We start from the raw sequence: 20150 nt of genomic DNA on the forward strand, positions 1-20150 counted from the left end.
TGCATATAAGTCAGGGTTGGGTTTTTGACGTCAAAATGTATTTAAAATAAGCAACTAAGATAAATCTTTAGCATGGATTTTTCTATTTAATAATTCAGATTACATATTCAATTAAATGAAACAATAGCAAATATTAAAACTGTGATTTAAGAATTTTATTTTAATGCTTTTGAGTATGATGTTAGACATGAATATTCACTAAAGCCTACTGGCTTTAAAGGACCTGAATAATTCTATAAATTTATTGATCTGATTGAAAAATCTGTCGTTTTATACCCAGGGTTAGGTTTTTATCTCTAATATATAATTAACAACTAATTTCGTTAGTTTTGAGCAACAAAAAAAATCACTTCATAATATTCTAAGAGCTCTCATCGTCTAGGAATTTTTATGTAGGCTCAATGAAATTTTTAAGTAGTGCAATTATAATTTTAGTTTTCGTATTGTTGAAATGAAAATATTTATTTCATTGAATTAATTTGTCACAAGTTAATTCTTTGAATTTTTAAGTATTGGTGAAAGTTCTGGAAAAATTTAAAAACAACATAAAAGTCCAAGATACATTATCCAGCTCTATGATTTTAACAATGTCTAATTGTTTATGTCGATTATAAATTTCATGATCCTCGCTAGATGTTTTCAGGGAAAATACCAAAATTTTGCATAATATTTTTCTTTCAAAAAGTTAGTAGCCTAATTTTTAAGGTGGGCTTATGTTGCCATTGAGGCCGCCTGTAGGTGGCATTAGTGTTTTGTACATATTGATTTTAGTTTTATTGCTAATGTGTCTTAATAGGTTATTTATTGCTGTTTGTTCATTGCGCAGTTTATTTTACAAAAGGATTTAATATTTTATAGGATACAAATTTATAGTTAGTATAAAAGTTTCAAATAGCCAACAAGTAAAATTTTACAATCAAGATTGTATATTTATTTAAAACTATTGTTTTGTAAATAGCATATAAAGGTGTGAGAAATATTTTTTTACATTTTGATATTTACAAATCCATAATGAATGGAATTTTACATTTAAATAAATTTGAGATATACATTAATGACATTTAAAATATCTGTCATTTTATAATACAAAGCTAATAAGTATTTTTAAAGCTATAACAATTCCATCACCTTCATTCATGATGCAACAAAAATTTACATAGAATCTAAAATAAATTATAATAAAAGAAATAAATAATTTGAAGATTTTTTTATACAAATAAAAAAGTAAAGTAAGTTTGATAATAAAATGTATGCTTATGTAACATGCCTATTTAGGGAATTTTGGCAGCAGTTGTGATCCCTTGCTGAATGGACGAAGACAAAATCCTAGTTTTGTATTGAGTGCTAAGGCCAGTCATCCAAAATTTTAATACCTTTAAATAATACAATTTATGAAATAATCAAATATCTTTCTGGACAATAGATACAAGATACAACAAATTAAAGGAATAAACTTACCTGCTTATCATATTCTTGAGCACCAAGAACTGTTAATAGTTTATTAGCTTCTTCAGGTTCATGTTGCCCACCCCGTGAAAATGCAAACAAAACTTTCACTTTGCTAGAATCAAATTAAAAAAATTTTGCAATCCCTGACTGATATATACAATATATTTTAACAATGAAATAATGGATTAAATTTTATAGAAAAAATTATGTAATACTAATTTATAAACAAAAAGGGAACTAACAATCACTAATGTATGCCCTATATAAACATGCTAAGAGAGAAATCTTAATTAACTCTCAATTACTTATTGAATAAAACTGAATGTACAACTTAACTGCCAACATTATGAAATCAAAAAATTGGGTGATTTTTCATGTGGCACAATTTACGATGGAAATTTTGCAGCAGTTGGCACTACAGATAATGTTAGGAATGACGTGCACAGAAGAAAAAAAAGAGGGAAATTATTGAAATGCAAAACAACCTTGGCTGCAGAAAAGGGGGAAATTATAAGCTGGTTCATGTGCGCAAAATAAACACCACAAGATCGCAGATATTTTAATAGATAGATGTTATGAGTTTTTTTTTTTAACAGCCTTACATATTGTTTAAGAATAAATTGCAGTGATGAACGATCAATGATTCTATAAAAACATTCATTCTTCTAACATTTTTACTGATGATAATCGGGGCATTATAAAACTGCAGTGTGTCTTCTTGTCTGTATTTTCCCCAATAACTTTATATTTGTCCTCTATAGTCATTTAAATCATTGTGCGCAGTATTTTTAAAAAGTGCTTAAAGGTATTTATTTGCGTTTTTTAAAAGCCCTTAAAGGTGCTTTTTTTATTGGGTATTTTTAAAAGTGTTAAATTTTCTCTTTTCAAAAAGGAATTTTTTTTTACCATGTCTAGTTTTACTACGTATTATGCCAAAGCGTTCTTTTAACGTTTTTCTATTCTACAGTGTTGCCACAGGTAACCGAAATGGAACTATTTTCAGCCTAAGGCGACTATGGCAACTTATTTTGCCTGAAAAGGCTAAAAAAGCAACTATTTTAAATGTGCTTAATTGTCCCTTTTCGAAAATTTTATTTTTTTTACCATGTCGATTTTCGCCACGTAATATGCAAAAGCGTGCTTTTTACATTGTTCTATTCAACGTTTTAACAATTCATTTAACCACAATCCATTTTGGCTTTCTTTCGGTCCGTAGCGCTTTAAAGAGCCAATCATTTTATATGTTTGATAAAATACTTTGGATTCCGCAGGTGCGTCTACTGAGCTAAGTTCGGTGAGATTATTGCTGTCGTATGTGCAACTCTGCTGTATTACGCAAGTTATTCTCAATTTCAGGCTTCATTCTGATATCGAACCGAAAAATCTCATGATCATTGTATAATAGCTAATATAATCAAGAAAAGAGTTCTTAGTCAGAAACTAGTTATTTTATCATGATCATGTAAAATTTTAGAAAATTATTTTGTTAATGTATAGAGTACTTAAAAGGTGCTTATATTTTGTTGAAAGATTTGGCTACGCACCCTGTAAATGCATATACGTCAAGAAAACAATTGGAAAATATACATGAGAAAATTTATTACATACACAACTACTGATTAAATATATCTTACTTCATCCATATTTCTTTTGTGCTGTACAAAAAACTGTCTAGAGCAGTAGGGGAAAATGAAAGATCGGCTATAGCTCTTTCCATTTCACAGAGTACTTGTGGTGCTAAGAAAGAAATTCTATTTATTTATCACTTTTTTTAAATATGTTTTCTAAATTAGTTTGAAGTCAGAAAACTGAAAGTAAAAAAAATTTCTTAGTTCTAATTATATTGCATTTGGCTAAAACCAGTACCTATCATGCACAAATCCGATATGCTTTCTTAAGAGACNTTTTTTAAAAACCCTTAAAGGTGCTTTTTTTATTGGGTATTTTTAAAATGTGCTTAATTTTCCCTTTTCGAAAATAATAATTTTTTCTCTACCATGTCGGTTTTCACCATGTATTATGCTTAAGCACGCTTTTTACATTGTTCTATTAAACATTTTAACAATTCATTCGACCACCATACATTTCGAATTACATTCGGTCCATAGCGTTTTAAAGAGCCAATCATTTTACATGTTTGATAAAATACTTTGGATTCCAATTTCCGCAGGTGTGTCGACTGAGCTAAGTTCGGTGAGATTATTGCTGTCGTATGTGCAACTCTGCTGTATTTCGCAAGATATTCTCAATTTCAGGCTTCATTTTCCACCTTCTGATATCGAACCGAAAAATCTCTTGCTCATTTTATAATGGCTAATATAATCAAGAAAGGAGTTCTCAGTCAGAAACTAGTTATTTTATCATGATCATGTAAAGTTTTAGAAAATTATTTTGTTAATGTATAGAGTACTTAAAAGGTGCTTATATTTTGTTGAAAGATTTGGCTAAGCACCCTGTAAATGAATATACGTCAAGAAAACAATTGGAAAATATACATGAGAAAATTTATTACATACACAACTACTGATTAAATATATCTTACTTCATCCATATTTCTTTTGTGCTGTACAAAAAACTGTCTAGAGCAGTAGGGGAAAATGAAAGATCGGCTATAGCTCTTTCCATTTCACAGAGTACTTGTGGTGCTAAGAAAGAAATTCTATTTATTTATCACTTTTTTTAAATATGTTTTCTAAATTAGTTTGAAGTCAGAAAACTGAAAGTAAAAAAAATTTCTTAGTTCTAATTATATTGCATTTGGCTAAAACCAGTACCTATCATGCACAAATCCGATATGCTTTCTTAAGAGACAGCAAATATATTAAATAATAGGTTGTACCATAATTATTTGGCAGTACATCTTAATTGTAAATTGGCATTGAGAAATAAGATAAATATGACCAGAAATTGCAATATTTAACATTATTTTGATAAAAAGATTTGATACAATTTTTCAGAACATATTTTTACCTTAAAATGAAAATTCAATAGCAAATTAAATACTAGTCATTTTTTTAAGATTAGTAAATTACGGTGCAAAAACAATAATTGTTCAGCATTTTTCAATAAAAACTGGTTATGCTACTTAACATAAATTAAACATGCATCCGAGAATAATTTCTTACTGTATATTTTGGTGGGAGAAAAAAAGTATATTTTCTCTTGACTATAAAATAAGGGAATTAGTTGTGCTGATTTTTTACAAATTGAATGGAAATTTATTTATTTTTCATTAGCTGCTTTAACTGTATATTCTGAACTCTTAACGAGCTGATTCATCTAAATATCCAATGCTATCTAAATTCACTAATATTATTTTAGTTAGTATGCTAACATGACATAACTAAAGATGCAAGAAATAATGGAATTGATTACTGAATTAAAATATTAAGTATTAATATTGGTTAAACCTCTGCTTATTCTATCATTATATATATTATTAAGACATATATTTATTATTCTTTTATTATTAAAAAAAAAAGAAAAATTCAGATACAATAAATAATAAAACATAATAAAGAAATTTACGTTTCTCAGGTAAAGTTGCAGTTGTATGAAAGGCAATCTGAAAGTCTTCCAAACTGGAGACAGAAGAATCATTACCATACTTAGATGTAATGTCTATCTGAATGTGAAGCTCAGATTGGTCAACGTGATCGGGAATTTTAACATCGGGGAAAATACCCAAAAAGTTGCATTTCCAAGAATCTTCGTAAGTCACAGAATAATAAATGGGATGAACACATCCTTTGGGCAATAGGTCCTAAGAGAAAAAAAAAAGGAAAGATACTATTTGATTCATTCACATTACTATGCATTTATATTACTATAGGCAGAGTCATCTGGGCAATCATACAAAGTAACTAGAAAAGAAAAGAAGTTAGATTCATGGATTGCAAAAAATCAAATTAGGTGATTATATTGCCACATTTATGCATCTATTATTGTTATATTTTTAAATACAAATTTCTATTACATTTATCATATTTTTTTCTTAAAAAAAAAACTTTTTCATTCAACATTCCAATTGACTATATTTAAACTGCATTTTTCATAACTGAAAAGTAACATTACATTGTAAAATATTATGTGTTAAAAATGATAAGCAAAAACTTTAGAAGCAGATGGAGATTTTTTTTAATTGTATAAGGGGAGAAATTTTTTAAAATCTACAAGCAAAGAAGGAAAAATTATTAAAAGCTGCTATCATAAGCATATTCTAATAAAAAAAATTTAAATTTATAATAGCTTGTAATTTTGAACATAAAATTATAGGACACACTCTGGTATGCATAACAGGCTACGAGTATTTAATTTATAGACTTCCAAGTTATTTCGTTTTCGTAAGAGTCTTTTCCATGATGATTTACCAACATGAAATTCTGTCACATTTTTCTACATGAGATTCTTTACAACAATTGTCTGTTCTGCTTGAGATTTTATCCACTTAAATTTATAATAATTTCCTCTATATAACATAATGGTACCTCTACGATGTACAAAAGGATGGGAATAATTATTTTTACCAAATTTTTTTCCCTAAATTATATTTTCTAAGATTCAATCTCCTGACAATTTATAACCATGAAATTCATTTCCTATAATATTCTGTCTACAGACAGACCAGCTTTTTAGAAAAATTTCTTTTTAGTGGTAGTTAAGTGAGCATTTTAACGCTATTCTTTGCTTCGTAAATGTGATTAAAAATTATTTTCCACGCCACCACGTTTAAATGGTTGGAACTAGTTATTATGACTTTACTATAAAATAACTGAAAAAACTGAAATTAATAAAGCTGATTATGTCACGATCACTTAAAATTATTAAATACACTAGATTTTGATTAATAATTTTATATAAAAACTTTCTACTAGCAAATGTCATATTGCAATTTGTTAAAATATGTGTAACTGTCCTAAATCATAATTTGTGCATGAGTTTCAAACCATTCATTTACCTTTCATCCAGTGACTTATTTCAAACAATTTCACGAGAAAGATTGCTTACAAAGCTAATATTAATGGGAGTTTTCTTTTTAAATTCACTACAAATATAACAGATTATATATTTCATAGAAAAAAGTTCGAAGAAAATAAATTGAAAAGTACACATTTATTAGCATATATTATCAAGTTATATATTTTCTATGTGATTTAATTTCATACCTTCAAGCAAGTGATCAAAGACTTCATTAAATGCAAATATTTTGATTTTATTATTATTTGATTCCCCACAATGGTGTGATACGCCAAGCAATGAAATTTTTCTTTACCTAACACCTAGAAAGAAAAATTAAATAATTTAAGTATACGCAATAGTATTTAAGTATGCAAAATAATTTATTATTAAAATAATTTCAGTATACAAAAGGGATAAAATCACTATTTATAACACTTAAGAGTTTCTTGCACACAGTTTTCAAATACAACAGATATTTATTATATCAAAGTGTTACAAATTAAACATACTTATAGATTGATTTCAATATAACTAACTATACCATTATAAGATCAAATGCAAGGAAATATGTTTTTAAATACAATTATAACTATATAGAAACATTTAAAATTTTTAAATCATATGTTTAAACAATTACCAGATAAACTAAATATAAAAGCATTCTTACCAACTCAAAATATATTTTCACGATCTCTGAAAAGTAAGTAATAAATTTTTTTGATCTATTCAACTTATTGTTTTCATGCTTCAAGATTTGCTTTCGAAAAAAAAAACTGCTTAATTACGAAGAAATAATTTGTACGTTGCAACTTAATTCATATGTATTATTAATTAATTAAGAAATATATTTATAATTTGAAAACCATAAGGAACACATTTTAGTACATAAAAATCAGGCAATTTTATCAAGTTATTTATATCAGTACATTTTATTACTCCATGTACAGTGCACAAAATAAAAAACGAACCACCTTGAATAACTTTTGATCTAATGATCGGATCTTCACGTTCTAGGACTCATTCTTAATGGTTTCAGGGGGTGACCTCAAATGTGTTATATAACTAGTGCAGACTATTTTTTAAAATGCAAAATCAGATACAAAAACGCACTTCTCTGACTAAGCATACCTTTTTGTTCGACCGTTTTTCAATTCTGATTTCTGACCCCCACAATATAGGGAACAGTTGCAATTTCCAGAAATCCGAATCTGTCTAAAAAAGGAGAAAGTGTGTTTTTGTGTCTGATTTCGTAACTTAAAATATTGTCTGCTCTAATTAAATAGCATATTTAAGGTCACCCCCTTGAACCATTAAGATTGGGTCCAAAAACATGAAGATCTGATCGTTAGATCAAAAGTTATTCCGGATGGTCTGTTTTTTATTTTATGCACTGTACATCTACTGATCTCGCAAAAGAGACCCATGTTTAAATCTCATTGACAGTTAGTTCATTTGATACTGCATAAATTCATTTATGCAGTATCAAATTAGTTCATTTGATACATATATTGGCTTACATAATAGTGACATAAAATATCAGTGGCAAACAGACTGTTAGTTAAAGCCTCATTGTCATCAGGCTAACCAAGGTAAGTAATTAGGGCTTTCTTTTATATGCAAGCAGTTCTAATGTAGGTAAGTTTTACTGAAATTTCTTCCAAAAGATTATGTTTTCGATAATATACATTCCCTTACCTTAGTTAGGTCAAAAATTTTAAATTTATGGACTAGGTCAAAAAAATTTTAAATTTATGGACTAGACATTAAGTCACACATCTATAGGATAATAAAGGAATCGACTGCTCAATGACAAAAGATGTAAAACAAAATTTAAAATAAAAATTGTGCAAGTAAAATATATTAAGACGAATGTTCAAATTTCGACCTTCAAAAAGAATTGCAATGACTAATAATCTATAAATCATCAAAATTTAACTACATTCTTATTGAGATCTTTGAAACCATTAATCTAATTTCCACTCGGCTTTATGATATTAAAAATAATTTAATTCTCGACAATCTAAAATGAATAAAATGTTTTTATGTCTGCATTTTTCAATTTTTATAGCCTTTCTGACCTGTTCTAGTTTTCATTTTTCTGCATCACTTTTGCTTATATGTAGTGATCATACATATTTCAACATGATGATGAAACATTTCAAAAGTTTGAAAATCTTTGATATAAGTCATCATAGTTATTTAAAAGACTATTAAGTGCTTTATTCTGTAAACTAATTCTTAATAATCTAATTAACTTAAAAATATTTTCAAAATTAAGCATGGATTATATACCTGATAGACCTCTCTTATAGAGGAAAATGTAACAGTTTCCTTTGAAGCACTTTCATCTCCTATAACTGGTACATCTTCAGTGTTATTTCCAATACTATCAGCATTAGCTGGGTTATCAGGACCAGACTTTGAAAAATGTATTTTTATAAAACCTTCATCTGTCTCTATGTAAATAAACAACAAAATATTAAAAATAGATAGAAAAGTAAATGTGTGGTGATGAACAAAGCATAATTGAGAGCTAAATATACACAATGGTAAATGGAAATAGAATTCTATTACTATCAGGCTAATAGTAGGTTTCTATAATTTTCTATTTCGTATTGTAAAAAAAGCTACCTTAAAATTATTTCCTAGAAAGGAAAATTTTTCACTAAAATTTAACTTGCAATTAAAATGTTAAAAAATTCAAGTTTTTTTTAAAAATTAAAAAAAAAAATTTTAATATTTTTTTAGTTAAACCAATAAATGAATATCAAATATCAAGCATTTTAATGTAATTGAATTTTTGTACATGTTAATATGTTTATAAAATCGCATACACCAGAATTGNGCGAATGACATATTACAATTTGTTAAAATATGTGTAACTGTCCTAAATCATAATTTGTGCATGAGTTTCAAGGAAATGCACATTTACCTTTCATCCAGTGACTTATATCAAACAATTTCACAAGAAGAATCGCTTACAAAGCAAATATTAATGTTTTTTTTTAATTCACTACAAATATAACATATTAAATATTTTATTCAAAAAAGTTTGAAGAAAATTAACTGAAAAGTACACATTTATTAGCATATTATCAAGTCATATATTTTCTATGTGATTTAATTTCATACCTTCAAGCAAGTGATCAAAGACTTCATTAAATGCAAATATTTTGATTTTATTATTATTTGATTCCCCACAATCGTGTGATAGGCCAAGCAATGAAATTTTTCTTTACCTAACACCTAAAAAGAAAAAGAAAATAATTTAAGTATACGAAATAGTATTTAAGTATGCAAAATAATTTGTTATTAAAATAATTTCAGCATACAAAAGGGATAAAATCATTATTTATAACACTTAAGAGTTTCTTGCGCACATTTTTCAAATACAATGTATATTTATTATATCAAAGTGTTACAAATTAAACATAGTTATAGATTGATTTCAATAAAACTAACTATACCATTATTAGATCAAATAAAATAAATACAAGGAAATATGTTTTTAAATACAATTATAACTGTATAGAAACATTAAAAAATTTTAAATCATATGTTTAAACAATTACCAGATAAACTAAATATAAAAGACCGAACTTAGACCAAATTCAAATTTCGATCTTCAAAAAGAGTTGCAATGACTAATAATCTATAAATCATCAAAATTTAACTACATTTTTCATATTTGTGAACATAAACTCATTGAAATCTTAGAAACCATTAATCTAATTTCCACTCGACTTTATGATATTAAAAATAATTTAATTCTCGACAATCTAAAATGAATAAAATGTTCTTATGTCTGCATTTTTCAATTTTTATAGCCTTTCTGACTTGTATAACTTCTAGTTTTCATTTTTTTACATCCCTTTTGCTTATATATAGTGATCATACATATTTTAACCTGATGAAACATTTCAAAAGTTTGAAAATCTTTGATATAAGTCATCATAGTTATTTAAAATACTATGAAAACTTTATTTAAAAGACTATTAAGTGTTTTATACTGTAAACTAATTCTTAGTAATCTATTTAACTTAAAAATATTTTCAAAATTAAGCATGGATTATATACCTGATAGACCTCCCTTATAGAGGAAAATGTAACAGATTCCTTTGAAGCACTTTCATCTCCTATAACTGGTACATCTTCAGTGTTATTTCCAATACTATCAGCATTAGCTGGGTTATCAGGACCAGACTTTGAAAAATGTATTTTTATAAAACCTTCATCTGTCTCTATGTAAGCAAACAACAAAATATTAAAAATAGAAAGAAAAAATAGAAAAATAAATGTTTGGTGTTGAACAAAGCATAATTGAGAGCTAATTATACACAAATGTAAATGGAAATAGAATTCTATTGCTATCAGGATAATAGTAGGTTTCTATATTTTTTTTTCATATTGTCAAGAAAGCTGCTTTAAAATAATTTCCTAGAAAGGAAAATTTTCACTAAAATTTAACTTGCAATTAAAATGTTAAAAAATTCAATTTTTTTAAAAAAAAAAGTTAAACAATTTTTTAATATTTTTTTTTTAGTTATATCAATAAATGAATATCAAATATCAAGCATTTTAATTTAATTTAATTTTTGTATATGTTTATAAAATCACATATAACAGAATTGACACAATTAATTCTCCATTTTTATTCTATTTCTACATTAATTCAGTTAAAAATTCTGCATAAACTAGTACATAAAAAATTACTAAAAGTGAGAACATATAAAAAAACATAGTAAAATATGTTCAAAAAAATATGACAGTATTTTCTTATATACTGCTAATTCTGTATTTGAAGGATTTGATAAACTAAACCTCATATACTGCATTGTAAAACATAAACAGTCTTTAAAACAAATACATCCTTACAATAAAGGCGTAGGAAAGGCAGATAATTTCTGTTACCAGCATATTTTTATCACTTAAGTACAAAAAAATAGTAGTTTATTTCAATTTGCTTATAAATAATTTGTAGTCTAAGTAGTGCTTGCATAAAAATTTAAGTTCTTTTCTTTCTTTCAGAAAGATCTCTGAAAGTTGACGAATAATAAATAAAACATAATCATTAATGAATATAACAACCTTAATGATTTTTTACTTGAAAATAAATGATTTTATAAGATTTTTTAGAGATTAAAATTAGTATTTAAATCATTTGATTAAAATCATTAACGCCTTGCTCACAATTACATTCATTGTGCATTTAAAGTTTAAAAAAAATTAACACAAAAAATGCTACATGCATACCAGGAAAAAAAATCGAAAAGTACTTATTATAAAAGGAATAATTCATTTATCATAATTTAGTAAAATTAAAAATCAGTATTTCCATAAAATCAAAAAAATTTTAAAAGAAAAGATATTTTACCTTCTTGCCTTTCCAAGTCAATAAAAGTGTCTTCATTAGGAAAACTTTCAACTAATCTTTCTGTAATGCGTACAGCTCCTGCTCGTAGTATCCAAGTGAACCACATGTGAAGGAAGGAAAACACTTCTTTGTCATTTGTCAGATCAACTAAAGATCTTGCCTTAATGTTGCCTCTCCGCCTACGAAAAGTGTCAAGGGTCAGACGTGTCACACTGTTTAATCGCACTGCTCGCAGATTTTGCTCAGATTGCTCTGCTCCATACACCTATAACAAATGTAATTCAACTATTTAAGATGTTTTTTTTTCCTAAATAAACACGAAAATTAAGACTTTGGCAGAAATAACCATAAATCTTTTATGTAAAAATAACACAGGTGCATTGATCAAAAAATTAATTAATAAATAATATAAACAAAAAGTTTTCTTATTTAAAAAAATTCTTTTAAAATATGAAATATGTCAATAAATATAACTCCAACAACCTTTTAGACTGATTTTTTTTAATCCTTCTCAGCATTTTGAAGAATAGCTACCTAATTCTACACAAATAGTTTCAACTCAAACAGCACAATCAGTTTTTAGAATAAGATTTAAATATACGAAACAATGTAGAATAGCATCTAAATTTAAAAAAACAAAAACTGTATTTAAATTATAATAATTACATTAGCCTTTTTTTATTAGTACATAGCAACATTTTAAAAATTATAATTGGATTACATTGAATTTAGTTTTTAACTGCTATAGTGCACAAAACTCTCAAATATTATATTCTGAAAGTAACAATCACTTTTGTTATAAACTAAGTACAACACCATAAAAAAAATAATAAATGAGAGGGAGCAGCAAAATAACTGCAGAAAAGACCTCAAAGGCTTCTCAGAATTCAAGATGTGGCTAATCTGACAATGGTAAACTCCCAAAGGTGAAAAAAAGATTATGATCTAGATACATGGAATATAAATCATTGTCCGAGTTGCTATATTGGCAAGTGAGGGTACAAAAGAAAAAAAATCTATCAAAAATTTTCTAAACAAGTGAGAATAAAAATAAAATAGGAAGTCCTTTTATCAGATGAAACATTGAGTCAAGATTTACATTTAAATCACTAAATTTTTATGAAAATTAATTCAAATGGTATATATAATCAGTATATTGGATAAACTTTGAAAAGAACAGGGATAATTTACCTTTTCAGCTTTTTCTTGCAATTCATGTATAATCTTCTGGAGATTCTGGACGAGAAAATGCCAAGAGTTAAGCAAGAAGATCTTGTCCCTCATGACAATTATGATACTGTACCAACTTTGAAAGCCTCTAGCTTGACTGTCTTTAAGAAAAAACGTGTGACTGAGTACATGACCTCTGTGGTCATCTCCAAAGAAGATGGGACCCTCTCTCCCAGGACACACCTTCAAACAACACCCATATTTTATTAATAAATCATTATCATCATAGAAATAGCAATAATAAAAATAACAGCTACAAAATTAAATTCATTACTGCAAGCTACACCAGAAATTTTGTCCTACACATATTTCTATCATTACCTTTAAATCAACAAATATAACATACATAATGTATAAACTTTTCGATGCTAAATAAGTTTTTTGAAAAAAGTTTTGTTTTGTTTAGCATTGAGTGACATTACAAAAATTCAGTGTGAAACATAAAAATTAGAAAGTAAGCAAATTCTAGGCTATAAACTAAATTTGATTTAAAATGAACAGTTAAAGAACAAAAAAAATTTATTTATACCTGTTTAAAATCTGAATTTATAATTTACTCTTAGTATATAGTATATATCAACAAAAAAACTAGCTTCATGCATAAATGCAGTTAAAAAAACAAAATGCCACTTAATAAGTTTTTTTATTTGTTTCGGTAATATCAAGTTTCTTTTTCTTATTTAATAACTGAAATACATTATAAAATGAAGGCACATATAAATTAAGTTAGCTTCCTACACTGTGTGTAATTTTTGCAATGATGTGAAGGCGGTGTATTGTTTTCACCTGTCTAATGATGTGTATTGTACATTGGACTGTATGTACCTTAAAGTAGTGTTAATCTAAGCACCAGTCATGGGAAAAATTATGTATTCAGCATAGGTAGTTGATACCTTTAACAACAGGCACTATGTGCTGTGTTAGTGACCTTTCAAACGACCTTCATGGGCAAGAGAACTTTTTTTTTAATTGAAACACATTACAAAATGAAAGCACATATAAATGAAAGAAAATTTAAATTAAGTTGGCTTCATATAACAGTGTATAATTTTTGTCACAATATGAAGGAGTGAATATTCTACTTTGGATGGGTTTTTTTCAGTAATGTGCAACTAAACTTCTATTAATTTCTTAGTAGGTGAGAAATTGTAAGAAAATAAAACCCTGGAATATTAACACTTGAAAATAGGACTAAACAGAACTTTATTTATTTTGTCATTATTGCCAGTAAGTTACTTTGTTCATAAAGTGCAAAATTTCCACTAATTAAATTTACCTTCTTTATGAATTTTTTTTTTTTTTTTTTTAAATCTATCTTTATTACTCTCAAAATTAACTTTTAAACCCAGAGTTGGCAAGGTTTAGGACAGAATGGATAAATCCAGGGTTTAAACTGTCCTGTCTGAAACCCCTTTGTCCAAAACTGTCTTAACCCCTTTATCTAAAATTGTCCCAAACCTTTTTGTTCAAAGTATATCACAATTTTAAAAAAAATAACGTGAAAAATAAAAGGTTAATTTTTGAACAAGAAACAAAATGAAGATAACTTTTTAGTTTACTAAAAAAATTTATTATAATTTTTAATATTGCATTATTTATCCTTATGCAAAAACATAACTTATCAGTATTAAAAGCATATTTATTCACATTTAAAGGATAAGGTATTCACTTTTGTTGTTCAATGAATTATGGAGCTTCAAAAGTTATAAATCTTTTCCTACTATATTATTTTCCTGTAATAAGTTAAAGCAAATTGTATAAAAAGTATCAAATATTAATTTATGAAATTATTATGCGCAAAATGGTTACACACATAAAAAATTTTCCTTTTGTCAATGTTTTAAGGTTTTGGACACTTTAAGACAGTTTAGGACAGTTTTAGGCAGTTTAGGGCAGTTTACAAAACTAGTTTAGGACATCCAAAACCCCAACCCTGTTAACTACTTAAATATGTTCACATTTAATTTTTAAAAAATCCAACTTTGAAGATAATGCCTAGAAATAAATAGCATTTAAATTTAACAGCTACAACTGAAATAAGATTCAAGCTATGTTCAAGCACAATGTACTTACCTCACAACTTAGACTGCGGACACAAGCTTGTCTAACTGTGCTAAATACATCAGGATGTAAAGGATACTGTGTGCTGACAAAGCTGACTCTCGCTTCATGGTCATTGCTGATGAATCCTCTCTTTTTATTTGTCATTGATGTACACCCCTTCAAATAATGTCTCCATTAATGTCATTAAATATTACAGAAAAAATACATTATAGATAATAAAAAAATACTGTTAGTCGAATGTAAAAGCAGATTAAATCACAATATGATTAAAAATGCTTTATTATGAAAACAAAATTTACAATAAATACAATTAAGAACACAATTCTTTAACAAATACCTATGAAATCTTGAATGAAATTTGATCTAAGATTATTTAGAGCAACAAGGATTTACTCTTTATGTTTTATAATTTAGTGATATTTATTGTCAGCTACATTTCGATTATACATTGAAAAACCTATGTTTCAAAAGACAAACTGAAAAAAAGTCATTTACAGAATGAAATTGCTAAAAAAATTATTATTGTAAAATAGCATTCGAAATGTTTGTAGTTTTTGTATTGTAGATCAGGGTGCATAGCTAAATCTTTCAACAAAAATAAGCACCTTTTAAGTACTTTTTAAAGACTCAAAAAAGATTTTTAAGCACTAATACATAAGCAAAATGCACAATAATTTTCAAAGACTTTACATGATCATGATAAAATAACTAATTTCTGACAAAGAACTCTTTTCCTGATTATATTAGCCATTATAAAATGATCAAGAGATTTTTCGGTTCGATATCAGAGGGCGGAAAATGAAGTCTGAAATTGAGAATATCTTGCAAAATGCAGCAGAGTTGCACATGAGAAGGCAATAATCTCACGGAATCCAGCACAGTAGATGCACATACGGNTAAAATGATTGGCACTTTCGTAGCTATGGGCTGACGGTATGCCGAAACAGATTGTGATTGAATGAATTGTGAAAACTTTGAATAGAACAATGTGAAAAGCACACTTTTGCATAATATGTGGAGAAGTAAAAATATCTCATATTAGAAATGAGAAAATTAAGTACTTTTTAAAAACACCCAATAAAAAAAGCACCTTAAACAGGGTTCATGCTCTACTTTAGAAATAAAATTCAAGGACTTTTTAAGACTTATTATAAAATTCTCAAGGACTTAAATTTTAGTAAAAGATAGACTTAAATTTTACATTTTAAACTAAAATGTTTTGACGATAATAATTAGTTGACAGTCGATAATAGCAGTACTGAAAAATAAGACTTCCATTGCTCTCCTGATTTCGGAAAGTGATCTAAGTATAAAAAAAGCAAGGGTGATTGGCATCAAGTCAAGAATAAAATTCATGATGCATAAAAACATTGGATTTGAATTTTGCATAAGGCCTATTTTAAGCTAGGTATACAACATCTGAATAAGCAAACATTCGGGCAGAGGACGGGGATGTTCTATATAATACTGTGATATCAATTAGATATTTAAAAACAACTCAGCCGGGAGATTTTTATTTAATATTTAAAGTGGCAGAAGCATTTAGACAGTGAAATTTAAATTGTTCTTAAATATAATTTTGAAATTTTGACCACTTTTCTATTAAAGAAAATTAATCAATTATTGGATGTTGCGGCTTAATTATCATTTTAAATTTATTACCGGTCAACCATTTTAAATTGAAACAGTTGCCAACTTTCACCTCAATATCTTCTGATAGATTCTTACTAACAATTTTGGTCACTTTAACTGCTTTAATTAACCACTCACACCTAAATAATTTTTTTTTTAGTAGCATCGATCATACGCACTTGACATGGTCACGTGAATACGAATCGTAACGAGTAGTTTTCAAATCGAGTATAAATACGAAAATCGATGTTTGATATTGCAAAATGTGTGAATACGAATAGCGACATTAGATTTTTAAATTGCGGAAAAACTAATCACGACATTGGGGTTTAAAAACGCTTAAGTAAAAACTGCGATATTGATTCTTAAATTGCTTTAATGGGAATTGCAAGTACAATTTTTGAATCACCCGAAAGCGAATCGCAGCACATAACTTTTAAATCAGGTTAATACGAAGATCGATGATTGATATTAAAATCGCCTGAATAAGAATGGAGATTTTGTCAGAATCTGGAGCGGTTCCCAATATTTAAAATTCCTAAAATCAGCCGAACATACACAAAATCCTAAAATCAAACAGTACGTGTCATCATCTGAAAGGAGAGAAAGTTGTTCTCTCACACTTACGTGCGTCAAAAGTTGAACACAGAAATAGGTCTGTTTTCCTGAGTTTTCGATACTTTTCAAGGTAATTTTGAATTTTTCAAGGATTTATTATCATTTTCAAGTACTTCTAGGGACCCTTGAAAATCAAAATGAAATTCAAGTACTTTTCAAGGTTTTTTCAAGGCCGGGGGAACCCTGTTAAAGGACTTTTAAAGAACGAAAATAAGCACCTTAAGGCACTTTTTAAAAATGCTACGCAACATATAGATTAATACAGAGGTTTCTACTATTGGGATAGGAGATAGTAAGCATTTCAGAGGCTCATTCAATGATCTACAAACTCCTATAAACATATAACATACCTCACAATTATCAGACTTTGGAGGGGGTGATCCAGGTTCCTGAATAGCAGTACGCTGAGAAAAGAATGAAGGGCCATACCATGATTTACGAGAAGAGTCTGATTTTAAAGTCTCAGCTGATGACCATTGAGTTTCCTCTGTATCATGAAAAGCTTGAGTACAGAACAAAACACTAGGGCCGTGAAGTTCACAGAAACTACAAATTCCAATTACCGCATTCATCTAAAAGAGAAAAATTATTTTTAGTTCAGTAAAGCAGGAACTATATTATTATATTTTGAAAAAAAATGTACCTTTATGGTATTGAAAATTCTTTTTAAGTCTACATTATATCATTAGCAAAATATTTATGATCTTATAAGAAATAAATTTCCACTAATAATATAAATACACATGCAAAATAATTTTTTGATTTAGAAAATTGAAAAATTTACTTTGTAAAAAAGAACTGAGTAGCTAAAAAAAAAACACTCAAATTTTAACTGTATTTTTTTAAATTTTTAATTAGAATTTTAGTTGGCATTTTAGTTTTTCTTTTGTTTTTACTATAATTAAGAATTGAATAATTTAGAATATTGACATAATTGTTATAAGTTCTGAAAAGTTTTACTCGCACAAGATATACAAAAAATGAAATTATATGTCATTTAAAAATTGTCACCAAAGCTCATTTCTACCAATTTTTAAAACACAAACAATTTTGATCAATTATACAAATTATATTTATAATGTAAAACAAATTATAATAGAGAAAATAGTACAGCTAAAAAATTTTAAAAAAAAATGGTGCTTTAACCAAATTACAATCATTATACTATCCCTGAACACAAAAATGCACTTTAAAATTTCAAAAAAATATTAATTCAATTTTCAATAATATATCATTTAAAATGTTTTACCATATTTACTTATTAATTATTGATAAATAATTATATAATAATTATAATATTAATTCATTATTGATTATTCAATCAACACATAAAGAAATATTTAATACCAACATTGATTATTAACATGTGTTTAAAGCAAATAGATGACGGGATTGTAATTACATTTTTCTATGCAATTATAATTCAAAACTCTCACTAAATTCTAAATTCCAATTTTTTTTTTTCATTGCTGGTCATTAATTTGAGTATTTAAATGTATATGGTCTTAATGTAAAAATCATTAACATTATGTCCTAATTGTCTTTGACTAAAGTTAATGTTTAAAGAAAATCACAAATATGTATTTGATAAATATTGAACAAATAATGCTTAAATTATAAATAGAAAAAATTTAGTATAATAACAAAGAGTACAAATCGGCTGTTTGTTAATAGATTCTAGAAAAGTCATGTTTTTAAATGAAATATTTTCATGATGAATAATCAAACATTTTTTAAGTAGTTCAGTAACATGAAACAAATAAATGTAAGAAAGAGAGACACTACACCATGTAATATTAATGGAGTATAGCAACTAACACAGTTTTTTTCAATATATTAAGTACAATAATATTTATGAAAGGCTAGTTAATAAAATATTACTTTCTGCTAAATAATTTAATAGTTAATAAAAATACAGAATATAGGAAAAGTAGCAGATAACTACCATCTGCATTGCTTTAAATAAAATCTATTATAACGCGCCATAAGCAACATTATTTCCATAGAAAACTCCTGCATTTTGTATTTAGAATTCAAAGTATCTATCTGTATATATAAATATAAAACTGTTAACAAAAGCTGAATTTTTTAGTTTAATTTAATGATTAAAACAATGACTTTTTAAAGGAAAAAAAATTGGGTCATTAAAATCGCAGTTTAAATAATTTACATCTGACTATAAGGCTTAAAGAATCATAGTGCAGTTGTGATTATTATAGTGATAATCAAGTTAAGAATCAAAGTGATAATCAAGTTTCCCCTTTTCCTACAATTTAAAAACTCAAAATTGAATTTTAAAAATTTGCATTCTTTTTAGAGAAGGCGCAAAAGAATGAAAATAGAATATATAAAAGAAAGAAGAAAATAGATGAGAATATTCAAAGAAAATAAGAATTTTCAAAAACAGAATTGAAATAAAAGTCAATATTTTTCGAAATATAGGGCATATAATTTTAAAATATTTATTAATATCAGCAAATTCGTCAATCACAAATTCGTACTATTTTTAATTTAATTTTTTTGCTTTTAAATGAAATATGATGCGCCAAAATATTATTTTGCTACACTTGGTTACACAAAACAATCGTTAGAAAGATACATAAAAGTTGAAATATAAGATTATAACAAATTATCCTGAACTGATCCGATTGGAAATTGTGTGGAGAAAAAGTATAACACTTCATTTTACCCTTTTTCAATAAAGTAACTTGTAGCACATTATAAAATTATAAATTATTTTTTATTAGAAATCGTAAACAAGTCACCAGTCAGAGTCACAACAATTTATACTTGTTTATATAAACTGTTTCCAGCTGCCTATTTC

General features: G+C 26.8%; 1 protein-coding gene across 1 annotated transcript; it reads right to left on the reverse strand.

Moving 5' to 3' along the window:
- Window positions 1-908: 908 nt before the first annotated feature.
- LOC107456763 (folliculin) lies at window positions 909-20150 on the reverse strand. Its single transcript, XM_071179521.1, has 11 exons — window positions 20016-20150; window positions 17677-17898; window positions 15086-15232; window positions 12974-13195; window positions 11783-12047; window positions 10486-10649; window positions 9541-9654; window positions 4978-5212; window positions 3992-4094; window positions 1459-1561; window positions 909-1373 (listed from the first exon to the last, which is right to left on the reverse strand). The coding sequence occupies exons 2-11, from the start codon at window positions 17896-17898 to the stop codon at window positions 1272-1274; spliced, it is 1677 nt and encodes a 558-aa protein (XP_071035622.1). The 5' UTR covers window positions 20016-20150; the 3' UTR covers window positions 909-1271.

This window comes from Parasteatoda tepidariorum, chromosome 4 (assembly GCF_043381705.1).
Source record: "Parasteatoda tepidariorum isolate YZ-2023 chromosome 4, CAS_Ptep_4.0, whole genome shotgun sequence".
Taxonomy (NCBI): Eukaryota; Metazoa; Arthropoda; class Arachnida; order Araneae; family Theridiidae; genus Parasteatoda; species Parasteatoda tepidariorum.